General features: G+C 41.9%; 1 protein-coding gene across 8 annotated transcripts in view; it reads right to left on the bottom strand.

Annotated features, from left to right (window-relative positions):
- Positions 1-7368: 7368 nt before the first annotated feature.
- Positions 7369-20207, bottom strand: part of LOC109621281 (D(2)-like dopamine receptor) — a 182891-nt gene continuing 170052 nt past the window's right edge. For all 8 annotated transcript variants that reach the window (XM_062860612.1, XM_062860613.1, XM_062860614.1 and 5 more), the window contains 4 exons: positions 17946-18167; positions 17250-17682; positions 7991-8214; positions 7369-7932 (listed from right to left, as the gene is read on the bottom strand). In XM_062860612.1, the coding sequence (XP_062716596.1) occupies positions 7746-7932; positions 7991-8214; positions 17250-17682; positions 17946-18167 (1066 nt within the window). In that variant the 3' untranslated portion in view covers positions 7369-7745. The remainder of the gene's footprint in view (positions 7933-7990; positions 8215-17249; positions 17683-17945; positions 18168-20207) is intronic.

Raw genomic sequence — 20207 nt, 5'->3', positions numbered from 1 at the left:
AAAGGCTGAAATAACAAAAGGCTGAATAACGAAAGGCTGAAAATATCAAAAGATTGAAAAACAAGGCTGAAATAATGATTCGACTACTTCTCAAACGATGATCCCATAAGCAGTCATGCTGAAGATCAGCCCAACACTAACATCACAGACAAACAGACAAAACTCTTATTATTCAAAACGTACACTGATATAACGGTCTTTTTGAAAATTTGCCAGTTGGCCGACCAGCCCTGGCACTTGTATTGGTTTGCTAGAGCTTGACATTTGACGCATACTATCGCTCATTGGTTAATGGTTGGCCAAACTATTTTTTTTTTTTTCATTATTCGAACATGCTTCCGTTACTATGTTTTACAACGGGAAGCGTTAGGACTGTTTGTCCGCGCTAACAATCCCATGCTATACATTAGTGATCGCATACGTAACTACAGCCCTGTTCAACGACGTAGGTTGAACTTGCTCGAAGTTGCTGCATCCCGCTCTTACCCGTTTGACGACAAATGGGTAAAAGCGAGATGCAGCAACTTCGAGCAAGTTCAACCGGCGTCGCTGAACAGGACATATGATAGTATTTCTCCAAAGAATAGCGTATGTTGAAAAGAAGGGAAAATCTCTGATTAAAATATCATCAGTCATTTTTTATGTTCGTTGGTATGCATCATTGGCCTCTTCACTATGCACAGTCTATGACTAGGGCTCATATATTTAGCCGATGTGGTAAGCAAACGGGTAGTCATGCTGAGAGTGACCGGTTCGATTCTCACTCGGACCAGGAACTTTTTGTAATGGAAAATTCCTTGACTACCGCGGGCACAAAGTATTTTCTTGCCTGTCACACGATATACAAATGCAAAGTGGTCATTGGCAGAGAAGGCTCTCAATTAATAACTGTAGAGATGCGTATAGAAGCTGAGAAACAGGCTTTGTCTCAGATGGGACGTTACGCCATAAAAAGAAGAAGAAGAAGTTCTATAACTCCTTTCCTGCATTTTCGCAAATTCAGCCTTTTGAAATTCAGCCTTATGTTACTTTCAGCCTTTTGTGCATTCAGCCTTCTGAAATTCAGCCTTATGTTAGCATTCCGCCCAGGATAATAAGACGAATTTAAGTTTTATTTTTTTTATTATTTTGATGCGTTTAGTTAGGATATGTCTTCAGTGGGATTTTGAGCCTGACAAGTATACGTTGTATAATTTAAAGTCAACCTAAAATAAACGGTAATGTAGATGAGTCTGTGTCAATCCACATTGCTCGCAGCTTTCAACTCAGATGAAAAAATATGCTGCTGGAATAAAGTTATGCTGCTGTGTTGTAGAACTGGGATATGATAATTCACCTTAGATAAATAAGAACGCGCAATCACGAACTGGATAAAAGCTCTTATTCAGAGAGCTTCGCATTCAAAGAGAAAGCTTCTATCGTACCGTTTATCCTTTACTGGTGTTTAGTATCCTTGTGAGAATATATGTGAGAGTGAGAGGCTTTATTATAAACAAAATATTTAAGCAAATAGAATATAGATAGTGTCAAAGGAGGCAGACAGAGTGATAAGACGCTTGTAAAATAAGTTATTCTTCGCAGAATGTCTAGTACATGTAAAGGAATACCAATTGCAACAACATCTTGGTGACCTAGGCTACAACATTTTATGCTTAACAAAAATTAAAGAAAAAGTGTGTGTAAGTAATCATTTTTATTCATTATTAATTTGTTATTTACTGATATGCACGGCATCATCTAGATCGTTGAAGCCAGAAACGTGAAAAGTGGTGACTATTAGAAACAAACAAAGTTTGTTTACAATAAATCCTACAGTAATAGCACAATTATGGGTTAGTTTCATTTGAATAACATTGTGAACTGACTGACTAACAATTGTGCAATGGATTACTGTACTTCGATCTTACTACACGACTAATTGGTCATCAAAATGTAGCCTCAAATTGTAGGAATCGTTTCAGATTTTTTTTTACAATACGTTCACTTGAAAGCGCTGGAGTGATTCCAATATACATCCACCACCACTACCACTACCAAGCAACCTCTGCTGGACGAAAAAATAAGAACAGCAGAGCAACTAGAAGAAGCTTCTAGGATGGTCACTAACAAAATTATACAAGCATACTACGAAAGTTGTCCACAAAGGGAAAGGAGTTCAAACAGGAAAGTCCCTTGGTGGAACAACGCTCTACAAAAAATGAGGAGGAAAGTAAGAAAACTCTTCAACAGAGCAAAAGCAACTTCGGATTGGGGCCAATATAGAAAGGATCTAACCGAATATAGCACTGAAATAAGGAAAAGCAAACGAAGACATTGGAGATTCATGTGTGAAAACATCCAATACACTTCAGAAGCGGCCAGGCTTCAAAAAGTCCTTTCTAAGGAACACTCAAATGACCTAGGCAACGTTAAGAAGGATAATGGCACATTCACCAGAAGTCCTTCAGAAACATTGGAAGTACTGATGGAAAAACATTTCCCAGGCTCATTTGCTGTTGATGAAAATTCATCGGGACAATTGAGGACAAATTCTGGACGCACACTTAGTTTTTAATACCGAACTCGGTTTAATTTTTAAACGAACTTAATCGGTTGCAACTGATGAACCGAGGGTTTCGGTATGTTTGCGATACTTTATTGATTGAAACCGAGTGTTCGTTAGCAATGACAGATTCATATGTCATAACTACCGAAAAGCTCGGTTCTTCTGGAGAAAATGCAAATTCGGTGGACAAATACCGAGAAAACTCGGTTCACCGTGCTGGCGAGCTCAACATTCGGTCAGCCATATTTGTTTTACTCAACGTTTGTCACGTTGAATTTTCCAGTGATTTGTGGAATTACTAGTCTCGGCTTTTGCGATTACATAAGGAGTCCGATTGAGAATGACGGTAAGTGATTTTATAATTTGAATATTACCGTCTATGTTCAAAATAACGTGTGCTTGATTATATTTTTCCAACTTTGTTCCAGTTGATACCTGCGCAACATCCGGATGCGAGCGAACTCCTCCGGTAATATGGAAACATTTCGGACGAAAATGCCATTGGAAACCATATCGCTTTTAACAAAATGCAACCTATTAATGGATTTAAATGAGTGATTAATAAAATATGCAGACATTATTGGCGTTGTTTTTATTCGATTTCTCGGTCCGAAAACACCGAAGATATTCCAAAACAACCGATCTTCGGTTTCTTTATTTTGCTTTAGCTCCAACCGACCACTTCGGTAAGTTTGACGTTTAGGGTCAAATTAAATTTGTAACGAACACTCGGTTAATTCATTTTCAACCGAACAGCCAACCGAGAGTTCGGTTTAATTTTCTAAGTGTGCGCAATATGAACAGAAAAGATGCACTCATGGAATCCCGAAAAATTTTCACAGTGGCAATGGTGGACTTGGCAACAAATTCCTTCGACTCTTTCAAATCTGCTGGAGAAGACGGCATTTTTCCGGCGCTAATACAGCACGGTAGGGACATAATCATCCCTGCTTTAGTTGAGATGTTTATTAGTAGCATGACACTGTGCTACATTCCCAGTTGGTGGAATAAGGTATCAGAAGGCCGGCTCCAGAGGCACGTTAGTCTAACCTCAATTATACTCAAAATAATGGAGAAGATTCTGGATGAGCACATCAAAGGCTCGTTTTTAAAAGCTCACAAGCTAAATAAATTACAGTTTGCCTATTGCAAAGGCAAGTCGACGGTAACAGCCCTTCACACGTTGACACAAAAAATAGAAAAAAGCATCAAATACAAGGAAGTAGCGTACTGTGCATTTCTTGATATTGAAGGTGCGTTTGATAACGCTTCACATGCTTCAATCAGATCAGCTATGTATAAACGGGGCTTTCATGGCTCAATCGTTGACTGGATCACTGCAGCGCTGAGAAATCGATGTATTGTCTCCAGACTGGGCGAATCAACCATTAAAGTAAGTACGTCTAAGGGCTGTCCCCAAGGAGGTGTACTTTCACCATTGCTGTGGTCTTTAGTTGTTGATGACTTGCTTAATAGTTTAGTGGCAATGGGATTCGAAGTCATTGGTTATGCAGATGATATCGTGATAGTGGTAAGAGGGATGATGAAACGCTATCAAACAGAATGCAAATAGCGTTAAACTACACTCTTGCCTTGTGTAAAGGAGAGGGACTAAACGTAAATTCCTCAAAAACTACTCTTATATTTTTAACAAGAAAAAGAAATGTCAATATAAAGGCACCGTCCTTGGATGGGGTACAGTTGACATTCTCCTCCAGGGTGAAATATTTAGGAGTCATACTAGATAAAAAACTGAACTGGAGTGAACATCTAGAGCATGAAGTAAATAAGGCAACAACTGCTCTTTGGGCCTGTCGGAGAGTGATCGGGGGAAAGTGGGGGCCAAAACCCAGGATAGTTCATTGGATCTACCTGGCAGTTGTTAGACCCAAAGTCTCTTATGCCTCTCTAGTCTGGTGGCCTAAAACCAAAACCAAAACAGCCCAACGAGTGCTGGCTAAACTTCAACGTTTAGCAACATTGTCAATTAGAGGAGCTATTCGAAGTACTCCTGGTTCAACACTAGATGCCTTAATGCATCTGCTACCCTTGCACCAATTTGTGCAACTAGAGGCGAAGAAAAGTGCCTTGAAGTTAAAAAGATATAAGAACATCTTAGAAGGCGATCTAACAGGACATTTGGAAATCTTAACCAATGTTACTGTAAATCCACTAGTAATACAAAATGAAGACTGGATGGAACCAAAATTCATCTTAGATATACCATACAAAGTTTCGGTTGATGATCGGAGCGTATGGGAATCAGGAGGACCAACGGTTCGACCAGGATCTATTGTATTCTATACGGATGGATCGAAAATGAGTGATAGAACTGGGGCTGGAGTATATGGACCCAGGACTAAACTCGCCATACCAATGGGTAAATGGCCAACGGTGTTCCAAGCTGAAATTCAAGCTATTTTGGAATGCGCTGCCATCTGTCTTAAAAGAAAATATAGACATGCGAATATCTATATCTTTTCAGACAGTCAGGCAGCTTTAAAGGCAGTCTGCACATTTGAATGTTATTCTAAGCTAGTATGGGAGTGCATTACACTACTGAAGGAACTGGCTGGAAGGAATACTGTAAAATTATTCTGGGTACCAGGTCATTGTGGAATTGCAGGCAACGAAATTGCGGACCAGCTAGCTAGGGAGGGATCTCTGAGTGCCTTGTATGGACCGGAACCCTTCTGTGGAGTATCATCAAGTGCTCTATCGATGGAGCTAAAAAATGGGAGAAACAGAGCGTAGGAGCAAACTGGCATACTGCACCTGGAATATCCCAGTCAAAGAGATTCATCGTGCCAAGCGTGAAAAACACGAACACACTACTGAAACTTAGTAAACGCGAATTAAGTGTGTACACAGGTTTGTTAACCGGGCACTGCCCATCTCGACACTTTCTATTGAAGCTCAAGAAGATTCAATCAGAAGAATGTCGGTTCTGTGGTTTCAACTCTGAAACCACGGAACATCTACTTTGTGAGTGTAGTTTTCTCTTTAAGAAGAGAGAACGTTATTTCGGTGGATGCATCATGCATCCCCGAGATATCTGGTGGAATATAAATCCCAAGAAAGTAGTGGCTTTCATTTTGGAAGCTATTCCAGACTGGGGTATAATGCAGGCCTAAAAAAAAAAACAATCGCTAGTTCTAAATACTAGTGAGTGTACTAATGTACTGCATAAAGCAACTGGGTCTTACCACAATAGATCAATTAATGGTCGCAGTGGTTGTGTACCCCTACAGGGAAAAAAAATATACATCCTTCGAGAAGCCCCATAAGCTTTCTTAGGAAGTTTTGAACAAATGTCTGATACAATTCTTACAATTTCAAGTATAATTTCCGATATAATTAGAGCGAAATTAATAAGTCTATGGAACGGTCAACGAGCTATAAGTATGGTCATGCGAATGTAAAAATGTAAAATTTTTAATTATTGCCGTCAGGAGGCGCTGTAAGTTTATAAATTATACGTTATTTGGTACTGTGATTTCGGATGAAATTGATCGACGTGAGGGTCATCTTCATTTGTGAAAAATATTGCTTCAAACTAAAAACAATTTGTAGAAAATAACCGTGATGGTTATTGAATAATGAGTTTACATGTTTTATAGCCAACTAGTCATTTATTTCTGTATTAAATTCAAAATTTTCCAAAATTGGGTGTATGGTGAGCTTCAAAAAACACTTATAATCTTTTCTTATCGTGGCTTATCGCATATGTTATCAGTATTCAAATGGGTGTTTTAGCTGCCAAGTATTCGCTAAACACGATTTCATTATCATAAATTCTAAATATTCTAATTTATGCATAAAAATAAACTTTTTCGGAAGTTATCACTAATTTAGTATGGAAAACGCATACTTTCAAGCGTTTTATTTGGATTTATTAAACTTTAAACTAAAATAATTAAAAGTTTAGAAATTTAATTAGAGTTTTGCGTAGTTTTTCACATTCTGTGATGGTTAATTTTGATGGAAAACATATTTTCAGCACTTTTTTTTCATTTACTGATCAATTTCACCCTGAAGGTAACATTATAGTTTTTTTTTATTTCAAATACTATTTAGGGTGCCTGTACCATTTATCGCACTACCCAAGGAAAACTATTTCTATAAAAATAAAAGAAGACCGACGAATGTCATCGATATGTGAAATGATTGATTAGTTCTCATACTTTACAAGAAAAATATAGAAACGTAGCCAAAACTACTCTCAGTATTTATTACGTCGTGTGCCAATGATAGGAACCCTGTACCAGTTATGGACACATTTGTTAATTTGTGTTCCACTTCGCACTATTTACATGCATTCCTTATGAGATTAGCCATAACTGGTACACTATGGCGAGGAATCCGAAAAGTTACGGAAAATTATTTATTTCTATCATAATTTGAGCAAATTGTGAGGTTTGAACGATCGCAACGATTTACATCATTAAAGGTTGAACATCAACTATGGCGAATTTGAGGTACTATAGCCATAACTGGTACACTGAGCCTATTGCAATAAAATGAACCGCAGTAAAAGTTTGAACCCCGTTATCTAATGAGACCGATGAGAATCGTGGTCGCATAGAGTTTGACCATATCTTCAGCAAAAAAAAAAATATAGACGCCAAAAACTGCGAAAAGTGATCAATTTCAATTATATATGCTAGTAAACAACTAACTATATGCCTATGACACATTCTACAGTGACGTTAAAACGTTTTAACGGCCAAATCTTCCACCATAACTCATAAATACGACCGTAAAACTCAAACATTTCACAAATTTTCATGGAATTTCTTTCAAATAAACATAGACTTCGGAACGATGTAAAACAGATCTTTAATTTCAGCATTTGCATTCGCTGCTGTAACATCGATAAATCTCCTACTTAAATGTTCTAAACGAATTTCTAACGTGTAATACTTTTGGTATACATTGCTTATGTGTGTGGATGTGGAAATTTGATTAACTTTTATTTTTTCCACCCTAATGCTGTATCGACAATTGTGACTAGTGAATGTCCTTCCATTCAACATAAGCTCTAACGTTTGCCATGATTGTTGCTTTCCATTATTTAGTTTGTGTGTTCGAATGTGTTTAGTTAAAACTTTAAACTGCGTGCACAGTTCGCTTACATTACTACAAATTGGTTCACAGGTACCTACAGATACATAGATTGTAGAGAGAGAGAAACAATATCCTAACAGTCGTCATCGGTGATTTCGTAGCTACCACGAAAATCACTGAGCGGCGTCACTTGTGTGCTAGTTGGGGTTAGCAGGGGAGCCCCCTGCAGGGATATCGCCAAAGGTAAGGCCGATGGCGTACATAAGCTAACGGCACCCCGGCTGTCGGTCACCGAGCGGTACCGGGATGGACGACGAGATCTACAAAAACCAAGAATGCATCAATATTACAGTCAATCCAGCCATAGCGAACAATTACCTTTCGCAACGGCAGCGCAGCAACCGAATGAACGCCGCCCGGAACGTTTTGTTGAAGATGGTGTAGATTATCGGGTTGATAGTGGACGAAACGTAGCCCAACCACAGGCATATGTTGACGATTCTGTCAGGTACTTCCACGTTGGGCCACGCCGCAAAGATGATGTTCAAGATGAAGAACGGCGCCCAGCAGAATACGAAGGTGAAAAACACTAGACCCAGGACCTGGAAAGAAATAAGAAACGATAAATGAGTTATGAGTGTTAAACGATGATTATGCTACGGATCTCAGTTTTGGAGTGAGACAATTCAAATTTTCTAGATCTCATCCACTGATCCACAACTGCGAACGAGTGGACTTCTGTCAATTTCATTTCTTCAATCGATTTACCGTAGACCTTCTGCATAATGTCGTTAGCAAAGCCGATGACTGTCACTCCCTCAGAAAATTTTGACATCAACACCTCGTCGTACATGACATTCCATAACACCGGTCCCAGGATGGAACCTAGCGGGACTACTAAGGTTATGTAAAAGCACTTCCGACCCACCTCTGTGTCGTAAACTAGTACTCGATTCTGGAAGTAATTCCCGAGAATCTTGTACAGGTACCCGGGTATCCCAGACGCAGGAGAGCATCGGCAATAGCTGGCGAACTGGCGCTATTAAACGCGTTCCTTACATCCCCAGAGTCACTTCTTCACAGTAGCGAATCCCTCTTCTTTTCGCTGGAACGCTATCTCGGTGGTTTTTGTAACCTCCCATTCCAGAAACCGAACTGGTTTCTCTTGAGACACCCTCGGTTCTTTTCGAGCACGTTTCTCGTCGTGTCGGTCAGCCATATTGGTCAAAGTGACGACGGGTCTCCGGGTGGTTTTCCCGCCTTTGGCAATATAACCAGGCAATGCCTCTTCCAAATTTCTGGGAAGACTCCCTCATCCAGGCATTTCTGCATAGACCTGAACATCTCGGGATCCGTTGCTGTTGCTACTTTTAAGGCCAGGTTCGGAACTCCGTCCGAACCTGAGGCCTTACCTATGCTAAGGGATTTTGATATCTCCGCAAGTTCCACATCGGTGACCCTCTCCTTATCGCCAGCCCCAGTCCCTGGCTGTCCTACGAAAGGAGGCCAAGGACTAGGATCATGACACGGAAAAAAAACTCTCGATGATCTCCTCCAACATCTCTGGAGATTGCTCTGTAGAAGCCATTATACCTCTCGTCTTGATCATAACGATCCTGTAGGCGTCACCCTCAAAGCAGGCCTTTTTGCTTGCCCTTTTCTCAGTCTTCAGCGTGGCTTTTGCAGCGGCGAACACCACCCGCCGTTCGTTTCGCTCTTCCTCTGATCGTGCTCGCTGCATCCGCCGCCTAGCCCTTAGGCAGGCGCGGCGCAGGTCCGCAATCGCGTCGGTCCACCAGTAAGCCAATGGCCTCCCATTTCTAGGGTGGACTCGCCTAGGCATGGTCGCATCACACGCGCGCTAGAGCACCGCTACTAGCTCGTCGCCGTCTAAACCGATTAAGTTTCGCTCACGGCGGAGCGCCTCCCCAAATACCCCTTCGTCGAAGTATGATGTCTTCCACCTGCGAGGGCTTGGCCTTGGCCTAGTCCCCTCTTCTTCTACTCGCTGTCTGCTGTTGTTTTTTATAATTCAATCACTTAACCTAATGTTACAGCTCTTTTGTCCACTAGGGCACTGCGTGAGCGATTCCAATTGGCAGCTGTACTTAATTTTTTGTTTAGCGCCCAGATGTAATCTATTCATATTGTACTATATCGTACTGGTTACCTTTGCGATGCTGTCACTTTTCTACCCTGTCCATGGTAAATGATGAGCACGAGGATGCTGATGTGTGGCTCTTGTTCCTTTTCAGTCCGATTGGGGGTTCATTATACGTTGCCTTTGTCGATATCCAAGTCTCCGGGTCCGTTAGAGCATATGCTCAGAAGAGGGTCAGGTGTCAGCTGCTCTTGGGGAGAAGAGCAACCGACGAAAAATTGCAAGTGCTGGGACTGGGATCGAACCCATGACCATCCACTTATGAAGTGAACGTGTAGCTACTCTACGGGCCCCGGCACTGCTGTTGTTGTAGTTGTAGTCGGTACTGTGGCGGATACTGCATGGTCGAATGCGCTCAAAGTAAAGCGGAATGTAGAAAGACTAGAAAGCATAACCAGGCTAATGTGCCTCAGGGTGGCCAGTGCATACCGGACCGTCTCGAAAGATGCGGTATGCGTGCTAGCGGGCATGATAACGATAGCACTAGTGCTGGTGCTACAAAGAAAGAGGTACAAGAGGTGCACGACGAAACGCCAGAATTTCGTCCATGATGAAATGGCAGAGGGTCTGAGACTCTTCGACCAAGGGTAGGTGGATACACAGGCTCAGGACGCGTAAACATTCACCTGACACAATTCCTGTCGGGCCATGGCTGCTTTAGGTGGTACTTACACAGGTTCGGGCATGCAGATTCGCCATCATGTCCGGAGTGTGCAAATAGCGCGAAGACGGCGGAACACGTGCTGTTCGAATGCCCGCGCTTCGCGCAGCAGAGATCGAGCATGTGGGAGGTATGCAGTACGGATACTGCTCCCGATAACATAGTACAGAGGATGGGTACGGGGGTGGACGAGTGGAACGCCGTGTCAGCCACGGTATCCACAATCGTGTTTCACCTACAGAGGAAATGGCGCGCCGACCAACAGTTAGTCGAGTTGGCCCCCTAGAGGACAGCTATATGTGCCAGCCTTTTCAGGCCCTCCATTGCCATCTTTCTGGGACGCCTGACTTGCCAGCATCACTGTCGACCTTCGGGGTCAGTATCCGCCTAGCCTTGCGGGCACCACCAGACAGCTCCTTATCTGAAGGCTGCCTCACCCGCTTCTGCAAGTGCTTATCAAAAGTAATCGCATCCGCTACACGTTTTGAGTTTCCTGCGAAAGTGATGGTTTCTGTCTGGGTAGACTTCGTAACCTTTGCTTTCGTCAGTGCTGCCACTGCTGCAGTTTTCACGAGTCTCTCGTAATCTTGCTAGGCATGGTCCATCGACTTCTGAAGTCGCAACAGCACCGTTTTAAAGTCTTTGCTTATGTTGAACTTCGTGGACGCAAAGTCGATTATTTTGCCAAGCTGCTGCTCAGTCATCTCGATTGCGGGCTTTTTACTTGATGGTCCTCAACATCCACGCTCCGTTCACTGTCTCTTCAGGCAGGCAAGCCAGAGAATTAATAGGAGCTCTGACGCTGACACTACGTGCACAATGGGCTGCCACTGCAACGCACTATTTGGTTCACGATTAATGGCTCCAATCATGTTCTCGTCGATTACGATGAGGAACAGTAGCGGTGATAGGATACATACATCCTTACTTCACTACACCATCGACGCGGATGGGATCAGACAGGAGACCCTTGCGCCTGAGGGCTCCCCATGTTTTCGTGATTGAGACGGAAGCTTTTTCGTAATCAATGAACATCAGATAGAGAGATTCTTGAAATTCATTGATTTGCTCCAAGATGATATGGTAACAATATGGTCCACACAGGATCGTCCGGCACGTAATCCTGCCTGCTGCCGCCTAAGAGTTGTGTCAATCTTCTCCTGTATCCGGTTGAGGATCACTTTGTAGAGGACTTGGAGAATGATGCACAGCAACATGTAACCCTACCAATTATCGCAAGCAGTCAGTTCATCATTTTTGGGCACCTTTACTAAGACGCTTTGCATCAAGTCGAGCGGAAATGTCGCGGTTTCCCATATGTTGCAGAATAATTGATGCAGCACTTGTGCAGATACTACGGGGTCAGCTCTGAGCATACATGAGCGCTTCACTCCTTCTTGAGAGCCGAATAGCGCTGAAGGGCTACAGTTTTGGCTCCCCGTGTTTTCGCTCACTCTGTAGCGGCTTTGGCTTTCCTCCGCTCCTCTATCTTCCTCCAGGTGTCACCTGTGATCCACTTTTAAATTGAATGATGATTTGAATGGCGATTCAAATATTATGGGCCTTTCGAGGCATTTCATGTCTGGATCGTTTCAGGAGGTTACAGGTGCATCCTCAAATCCAAGGGATTTCAGTGACTATTTAGATTGATTACGGGGGTTTCAAAAACATTTCAGTGAAACTATGAAAGTTTCAGGTGAATTTAAAGGCGATTCAGGGACGTTTTAAGGGGTTTCAAGGGTTTTTATGAAGGGGTCTCAGGAGCAGGGATGCCATATATACAGATTTATCTGTATTATACAGATTTTTCAGCATCATTACAGATAGCGTTCATATGAAATACAGATTTTCTACTTGTATGGAATACAGATTTCTCACTCAAATTTTATATGGGATACAGATTTTCGAACGAGTGATACAGAAAATCATCTGGCATCTCTGCTCAGGAGTTGAAGGACGTTTAGTGCTATTTCAAAGGGATTACTGGGATTACAGAATGTTTCCATAGTATGAACCCCTCTTTCCGATTTGAAAACCCCATGCGACCCACTGAAACCTCCGGGATTCCACTGGAGTGCCATTCATGGCACCTCATGGAATCTCTAGGCGTAGAGGAACGTAGAGGCGTAGAGGCGTAGGAAACTCTGGGTCGTAGAATACCCGTGCAAGCACCTGAAACACCCCTGGAGCCGGTGATCCAAAATGTACTGTCAAAAACTGTAGTTTGTATAGTAATTTATCAAGGGTGTGTATGGTCTTGACTAATGCAACAAAACATGCACGCATGCCCGGAAGAAACATTCATGTGTATCTGTGATTGTTTTTAAATCCCTGTATTTACGAAAATTATGAACGTGACAAGCGGATAACCAATGAACCTGAAGTGCGAAGCAGTGGAGACTATAGATCGAAAAAATGATTCAATTTTGAGAGTGAATCGCTCTCGATTCACTCTCAAAAAAGAGTCGGCTCTTTTGATTGATTCAGTTACTCATTTCCAGGATTAAAAAAAAAGTCAATTTTCGATGCGATTCCTTTTCGTACAAATCTACCCAGCTTTCGAGAAAATTGATTTGCATGGTATGGATATTGACGATCTGCACGTCTGAGCATAAGGTATTGAAATGCAGGACTCGCAGGTTTTCGTTAATTTCTCCGAAGAATCAAACCGCTGGTGCGAGCCGGCCACATAATATAAGCTGTGATATAAGTATGAAAACAAAATTAATTGTCAAAGATTGCAATTTTCTGCATGATGATTCATTAGGTGTACAGTCATACTAACTCCTTTCGCAATCGTAATGAACATCAGCGAATCGTAAGTCATTTGAAAAGAATCATGGCTCACTCACAGCTCCCTACTCCTAACTTCTCCTAAACGGAGACCCAGTCAACCCACTTCTCGCGAAGGAGTTAGCCTCACCATTACTTTCACTAGATTTTTGATTTATATTATTTGTACTTATTGTTAGATCCCACGAGTAGTACGGTAAAGGAGTTACACCACGCCAGAAGCCTGCATTAACGCGGTAAGAGACGAAATACTGTAGGGGGTGCCCAAGTACCCCACAGGCTCTGTTAACGATCAAGCATCATGGGTCACGTCACGGGACACGGGTCGCTTGACACCTTGAAAAGGGGTTAATATACTTATTCATAGCCTGTGACTACGCGGCTGACTCGCAGGTTTATCAGACCTCGGGACTGTAACCCTTGCTGCCCCAGTCTATACTTAGGTGTTGCACACAGCAGTATAGACAGTTATCGCGGTACGCTGGAAAGTACGTACAGGTTCTTGTGCCTAAGGATGGCAAGTATATTAGAGATGAGCAATCAGATCCGGACCCGCTAAAAAGATCCGTATCAGTAAACTGGGGGAGTGAGCCGTGGATCTTTTTCTGAGAGAGCCGGATCACGCCTTGTGAGAAAGAGCCTAAAAGAACCGATACACACAGAACTCGATGTACACAGCGCAACGAGTAACTTTCACGCAGCGACCGAAAAGACAAAAGAATTTTCACGCAGATTTGTGTAACACCGGATCAACACAAAAAATGTGCTGATCCGGTGTTACACAAATCTGCGTAAAAATTCTTTTGTCTTTTTGCTCGCTGCGTGAAAGTTACTCGTGCGCTGTGTTGTTTCATTTAACCGTTATGTGGCCGGCAAACTTTTTGCTTTTTTCTACACCGTGTATTTTAAATGGGTGCTGGGTACCCCGGTACCCTGCCGGCCACATAAGGGTTAAGGGTGTAGGTTCTTTTTGTTTTGCTCTGGTTCGTTCTCAAATCCGACGAAACGTATTTTTCTAACGTCAAGCAAACACAGCAAACACCGGTGGCCCAGTTCCCTCACCCCCTGACTATGCAACCCCAAACAACGAACACGATCTCTCGTTCCTAGCTCAAGTGGAAGAGTAGTACAGACAGTCTGGACCAGGGTTGCCACTATTTTTTTGAACTTATCTGGCAAGTCAGTAATGAAAAATCTGGCAAAATCTGGCGCTAGTCTTAACTTTTTTGTTTCGTTTTTATTTCTGTGTATTTTAACTAATTACTAATTTTACACTTAAAATAGTCTTAACTTTGAAAATCTTAACCTTCTTCGTGCATTAGCTTGCGCGCACCTCGCTGACCTAGTGCACGTTTAGGGGTCATAATGACCCTAATGCACGAAGAGGGTTAAACATTGTTTTGTTTTTTTTTTTACTGAATTCACAATTTGAATAATAAACAATGTTGTTTTTCAATGAAATGTTAACTTTATTATCAGATGCTCTCGAAAACATTTGATGACAGCATGGGATGTTGTGTGAAGTATGATAAAACAAAACAATACAAAAAAGCGTTAGTATTGTGTTCAATGTACAAAATGTGCACAGTTATTGAGAAAGGACATTGCTAACTTGACCATTAGGTACCGCATTGAATATTCAAAGCCAGAATGACATTGTCGATTCTCCTCTTCACCTACTCAGCTATTTCTTAGTAATTGAATGCAAATTCGATCGAGATTATCCAATCCAATTTCCACAAAAATCACTACAAAGTACAATTGTACAATTGTACAAAAGCTGCGTAAAACATCTTGAAATGTATATTGAACAAGTATTCATTGAACCTTATTCAACTGAAAAACATGTATCAGGCAACCGACTTTGATAGTTTGAATGTGCAAAAAGTTAACTACAAAAGAAGCATGATGAATTTCAACGCATTTGCTCGAGTTTTTGGCGCAATAATTCTGATAAATAACGCATTGGTAATTTTGAGCTGACTAAAATTCTCTTGTCGGAAAGATAAACTTTCAAAACACCAAGGTGGAATTTCGTTGATCAATAATCTGTTTTGAAAATAAAAATCTGGCAAAATCGGTGGTTTCTCATTTTGTCTTTTTGCCTCCTGAAAATCTGGTAGTGCCAGATAAATCTTGCATAATGGCAACCCTGGTCTGGACAGAGCTGATCCGAGCGATCCGTACCCGAATCCGAACTCACACACTCCTTTCGTTCTGTTCTTCAGCAGTGTGTTGCGTGGTAATGGCGGTGGGAGAGAGATAATGCGGTTATGGTACAGTGGTACAAATTCGTTTAAACGCACTAGATTTTTGAACGGTAAATTTTGCTTAAAGGTCATCCGTATTTTATTGGTATATATTTTGATAGACAATCACGTAATACATTATCTGCAAGAGTAACGAAGAATTGTTTTTAATTTGTTTTATTTTTATCAGGGAATAACTGTCTCGTTTTTGGTGGAAAATTTGTTTAAATGCACTTTTTTCGTTTTTTACATAATTGTTATTGACTAACTATTTCACAATTTTTTATATCAATATACATTTCTACAAGTACTATCACTAGTGATACTCAGAGCGCTATTATCATAAATTTTAATATACAGCAACATAAAGAAAATGTTTTGAGAAGTAGGTGCGTTTAAACGAATTTGTACCACTGTATACTCCATTGCACGGTGACGTCATCAAGAAATCGCTCTCTTTCTCTCCTACGGGAAATTAGAAAACAGCAGGACCAACACCTGTCAAATTTGACGGGTACTGGTCCTGTTGTTTTCAAATTCTCTGAAAGAGCGAAAGAGATATAATTTCGCCGTGAGGTGGTCTATAACGTTTCAAGAGAATGAGTGTCCTATGCTGATTTTGAGAGAGTAAACTGGAGGCAAGCAATCCCATTTGCTCGATGATGCTTGGTGGTTCATAACGGATCCGCTGATCCGCTCACAAGATCTGGTTCACTAATGTGATGGATCCGGTTCGGATCCGATCACTGAAGTGAGCCGTTTTGCCCACCTCTAAAGTGCATACCGAACCGTGCCACTCAATGCACTTTGTGACACTATCGGTATGATGGCTATCGGCACCCTTGCGCATCCAAATGCATGGCACAAACAGTACTCTTAGAACTGCCAGGTTGGCCTCAATAACCACATGGAAGTGTGCATAGGATGGTGGTCATAAAAGGGTAGGCGGACCTGCAAATTAAGATGTCCGTAGCTGTAATACCAATCAACTAATCTCGAGTTTACAAACTACACTAGCGCCCCTACGAAGCAATACTATCTGGAGGCTCCGGAAAAACGGTTTGGTGGCAATGGGTACTGTTTAGGGTTAATTCGGGAAAATAGTCCTTACTCCTCCGTTGGCGTCGGACCAGGACCCAAGTTTTAATAACCTGAGCTTCCACTCAGGTGATTTTTAGTAGATTCAATTTTCCCATCCACAATTCATAAGAGAAGAAATAATACAAAGTACATTGCTTGTCACATATGTGCGAACCCCAAATTTCCAGTCTGCCCAGCATTTCAAGTGATAAAATCACGTGATTAGTAGCAATTAATAGCTATAGTGTACACAAAGAACTAAGCTAACATGCATACTCTGTCCTTGTTGTCACGTAACGGCAGAAAAAAAAAAATGATGTGTAATGCTCGTTGGGTTGGGTTGGGTTCAAAACATATGTAAGTACATACTTGAGAGCATGCCCCAAAATGATCCATCTGTTTCATTTAATAACGGTAACGTTCAGGTTCCAATGAAGCTTTAACGACCATGTCGCCCTAGCTGTTGGTTCAATGTCAGCTTCACTGGAAGTAAGATGCACCGCTTTTCCAGAGGACAGGAACCCAAGTTCTATATGTCCCTCTCGCCAAGAATACTCACACAAGAGAATCGTTAAATATTTCCACCCATGCCGTGCCGATCCCGGGAGCCCATCAAGTTATAGGTGGGACAGGAGAAGGTCGCCCGAGCAGAATACTTTGCCTATTAATTATATACCTTCCACACACACATACCTTGGTGGCCTTCTGCTCGGTGGCAACGGCGTTCGCCGAGAGGTTGGTTCGTTTTTTGCTGGCCAAAAATTTCAAATTGAAATTTATGCTCGGCGTCGGCACACTGTTGAGATGCAACCGGAAGGAGCAGAACCGTTGCCGGCGGGTTTCCCTCTCGATGTTTTCCGGCGTTTGGGTGCTCTGGTCGCAGGTGCCCCCACCGGACTGGCCCGAGAGGTCAGACCGGTGGTGGTAATGATGATGATGGTGGTGATGGTTGTGAAGGTGGTGGTTATGATGATACTGAGCTCCTCGGGCTATGGCTGCTCTGCTACCAGCATTGTTGCTCAACGGGGACGAAGAAGATACGATGCCAGCTGGATCGGTGCCACCGTTGCTGTAGGTCCTCGCCGCCATTGGGACCGCCTGTGTCGACGCCGAGATGGTTCCTATCCTGGAAAGAGAAAAAAAAATAATAATCAAGAGATGTATCATTAGTGCGGGAGGTAAAATGCATGAAAAACACACCGCAGAAAGTTGCAAGTGAAGTTCGTTAGCGTGAAAAGGGGTGAAGGATGGCATCCCTCAGACCTTAGGTTGAATTTACGTAGAATATCCTAAACTGAATACGTTAAAGGTGCCATCGTCACATGCACTATCTATCAGTGTTAAGCTCCGTTCATAACCTAACCCAACGTTACCTATCTACCTACCTACCTGTCCGAGTTGAGACCATGCAGCCGCCAGGGAGCCGTTCCACCGAAGGATAGCAGTCTACTATTGTTGTTGTTGTTATTCTTGGCGGTGAGGTTGTTTTTCCGCCTTTCCACAGGATTCTTCATCGATAAACAGATTGAATCATCGCTCTGACAGCCCACGCCACTGCTTCCTCCGTTTCCGGCCGACGGATGTTTCGTTTTGGATAACCGACCTCCTAGTCTAGGGGAAGAAATAGGAAAGCACATACTTCAATGCTTACGCTCAATACACACGAAGGTTCGTTTACCGTTACTAGTTCTTGGAAAATGTACTACGAGAACATTGAATGCCAGTTGGTTTGGTTTGCTTTTCTATATTTATCTCCTATCCTTCTACGATACGAATCGAAATTTTATAGTTATAACTTGAAATACCTCATAACAGTCGTAACGTTACAAAAGGTATCGATCAAAAAATGTCTAGATTATAATTTTGTAAATTTACTCGCAGTTATTGAGCAGAATTAAAATTTCAAACAACATGAACAAGAGCTATACGTTCTCGTAAGATTCAAACTTACGGCTACATATTACTCTGGCGCCTTAAAATTGTATAGTCAGCAAGATGACATGTCAAATTATTCTTTTGGTTAAGGCTCATGCATCCGTCATTATTTTTCGGTGAATGAAAAGCAATTTTTGTCTATGTAAATCAAAACAATTGCCACGAAAATGTATTCAAGGCATTCCATTCTCCATCTGATAGGTTACCAAAGAAATTCCTAAAGAAATTCCTGGAGAAATTCCGAGAAAAAATCCAGAAGATATCCTTGGAGAATTCCTGGACAAATCGGTGGAATAATTTATGGAGGAATCCGTAGAGGCATTCCTGGAGGATTTTCAGAAGGAATCTATGGAGTAATCCCTGGAGAGTCATTGTAAGAGTTTTTTGAGGAGGCTCTGGAAAATTCCTGGAAAAATCGAAGGTGGAATCCCTGAAAGATGTTTTCAAGGAATCTATAAAGAAATAGGGTCCTAAAATTAAAGACGAGATCTCGCTTTTGTTCAATAAAACGATCAAGTCTGGTATTCTAATCGGAATTGACTTAAACTCAAAAATCGAAGGAATAATGAGAAAATTCGAAGCAAGTAGAATGGTAAATTGTTCTTTTTTGATATTCCGAGTGGAATTCCTGGAGGAATCCCTGGCGGAAACCCAGTTGGGATTTCAGGCATCTAATACGCCACACTTGAATTGTATGCACCAATTTTGTAATTCGTGCATCAAAATACCATTCCGTGGATCATTTTGAGAATCACTTAACCACCTGAAAGAATTCCTGGAGAAATATCTGGAAGTATTCTAGGAGAAATCCATGGAGGCCTGCAGGCATTACGATAGGAATGCTAGGAAAAATCCTAGAGGAAGCTTTGGAAAACTTCTGGAGTAATTTCTGGAGGAGTTCCTAGAGAGATTTCTGTAGAATTTCCTGAGAGGACATTTAACGGAATCGCTAGAGAAATTCTTAAAGGAATCCATGGAGGAATAGTGGAGGAATCCTGAGAAATCCAACGAGAAAATTCTAGAAGAGTTACATGAGGAATACCGGGAGAAGTTGCTGTAGAAATTCTTGAAGAAACTCCTAGAGGATTCCCTCAAGAAAATCGAAAAAAAAAAACCTAGAGGAATCCCCAGAAGAATTTTAGGAGTTATTCCTGAAGGAATTTCAGAAGGAATCCCTGGAGGAATTGCTGAAGGTATCCTTAGAAGTATTCCTGGAGAAACTCGTGGAGGCATTTTAGGATGAATACCTGGAGGATTTTCAGAAGGAATCCATGGAGGAATCCCTGGAGGCGCTCCTGAAGAAATCCTGAAGAATTTCTGGAGAAAGTTTTGAGGCTTTCCAGGAGAAATTTCTGAAGGAATGTCTGGAGGAACTCCCTGAGGGATTCCTAAGTCTCTGACGGATTTTTTTGGAGCAATTCCTAAAAAAAATCCTAAAAGAGTTTCTGAAGGAATCCTTGAACGAATCTCTGGGGGAATTCCATGAGGAATTCCAGGAGGAGTTACATGAGGATTTGCTGGAGGAATCCGTGGAGAAATTCCCGGAGGATTAATTGGAGGAATCCCTGGAAGAAATCTTGGAGGAATTCTGTGAGAAATTTTTGGGGGATTCCCTGGATGTATTCTTAGAGGAACCCCTGAAAAAAAATCCTGGCAGAACCAATAGAGGAATTTCTAGAGGAATCTAAGGAGGCATTCATAAAGGAATTGTGGCAT

The sequence above is a fragment of the Aedes albopictus genome, chromosome 3, assembly GCF_035046485.1.
Source record: "Aedes albopictus strain Foshan chromosome 3, AalbF5, whole genome shotgun sequence".
Classification (NCBI taxonomy): Eukaryota; Metazoa; Arthropoda; class Insecta; order Diptera; family Culicidae; genus Aedes; species Aedes albopictus.
This window is presented reverse-complemented; position numbering and strand designations above follow the sequence as displayed.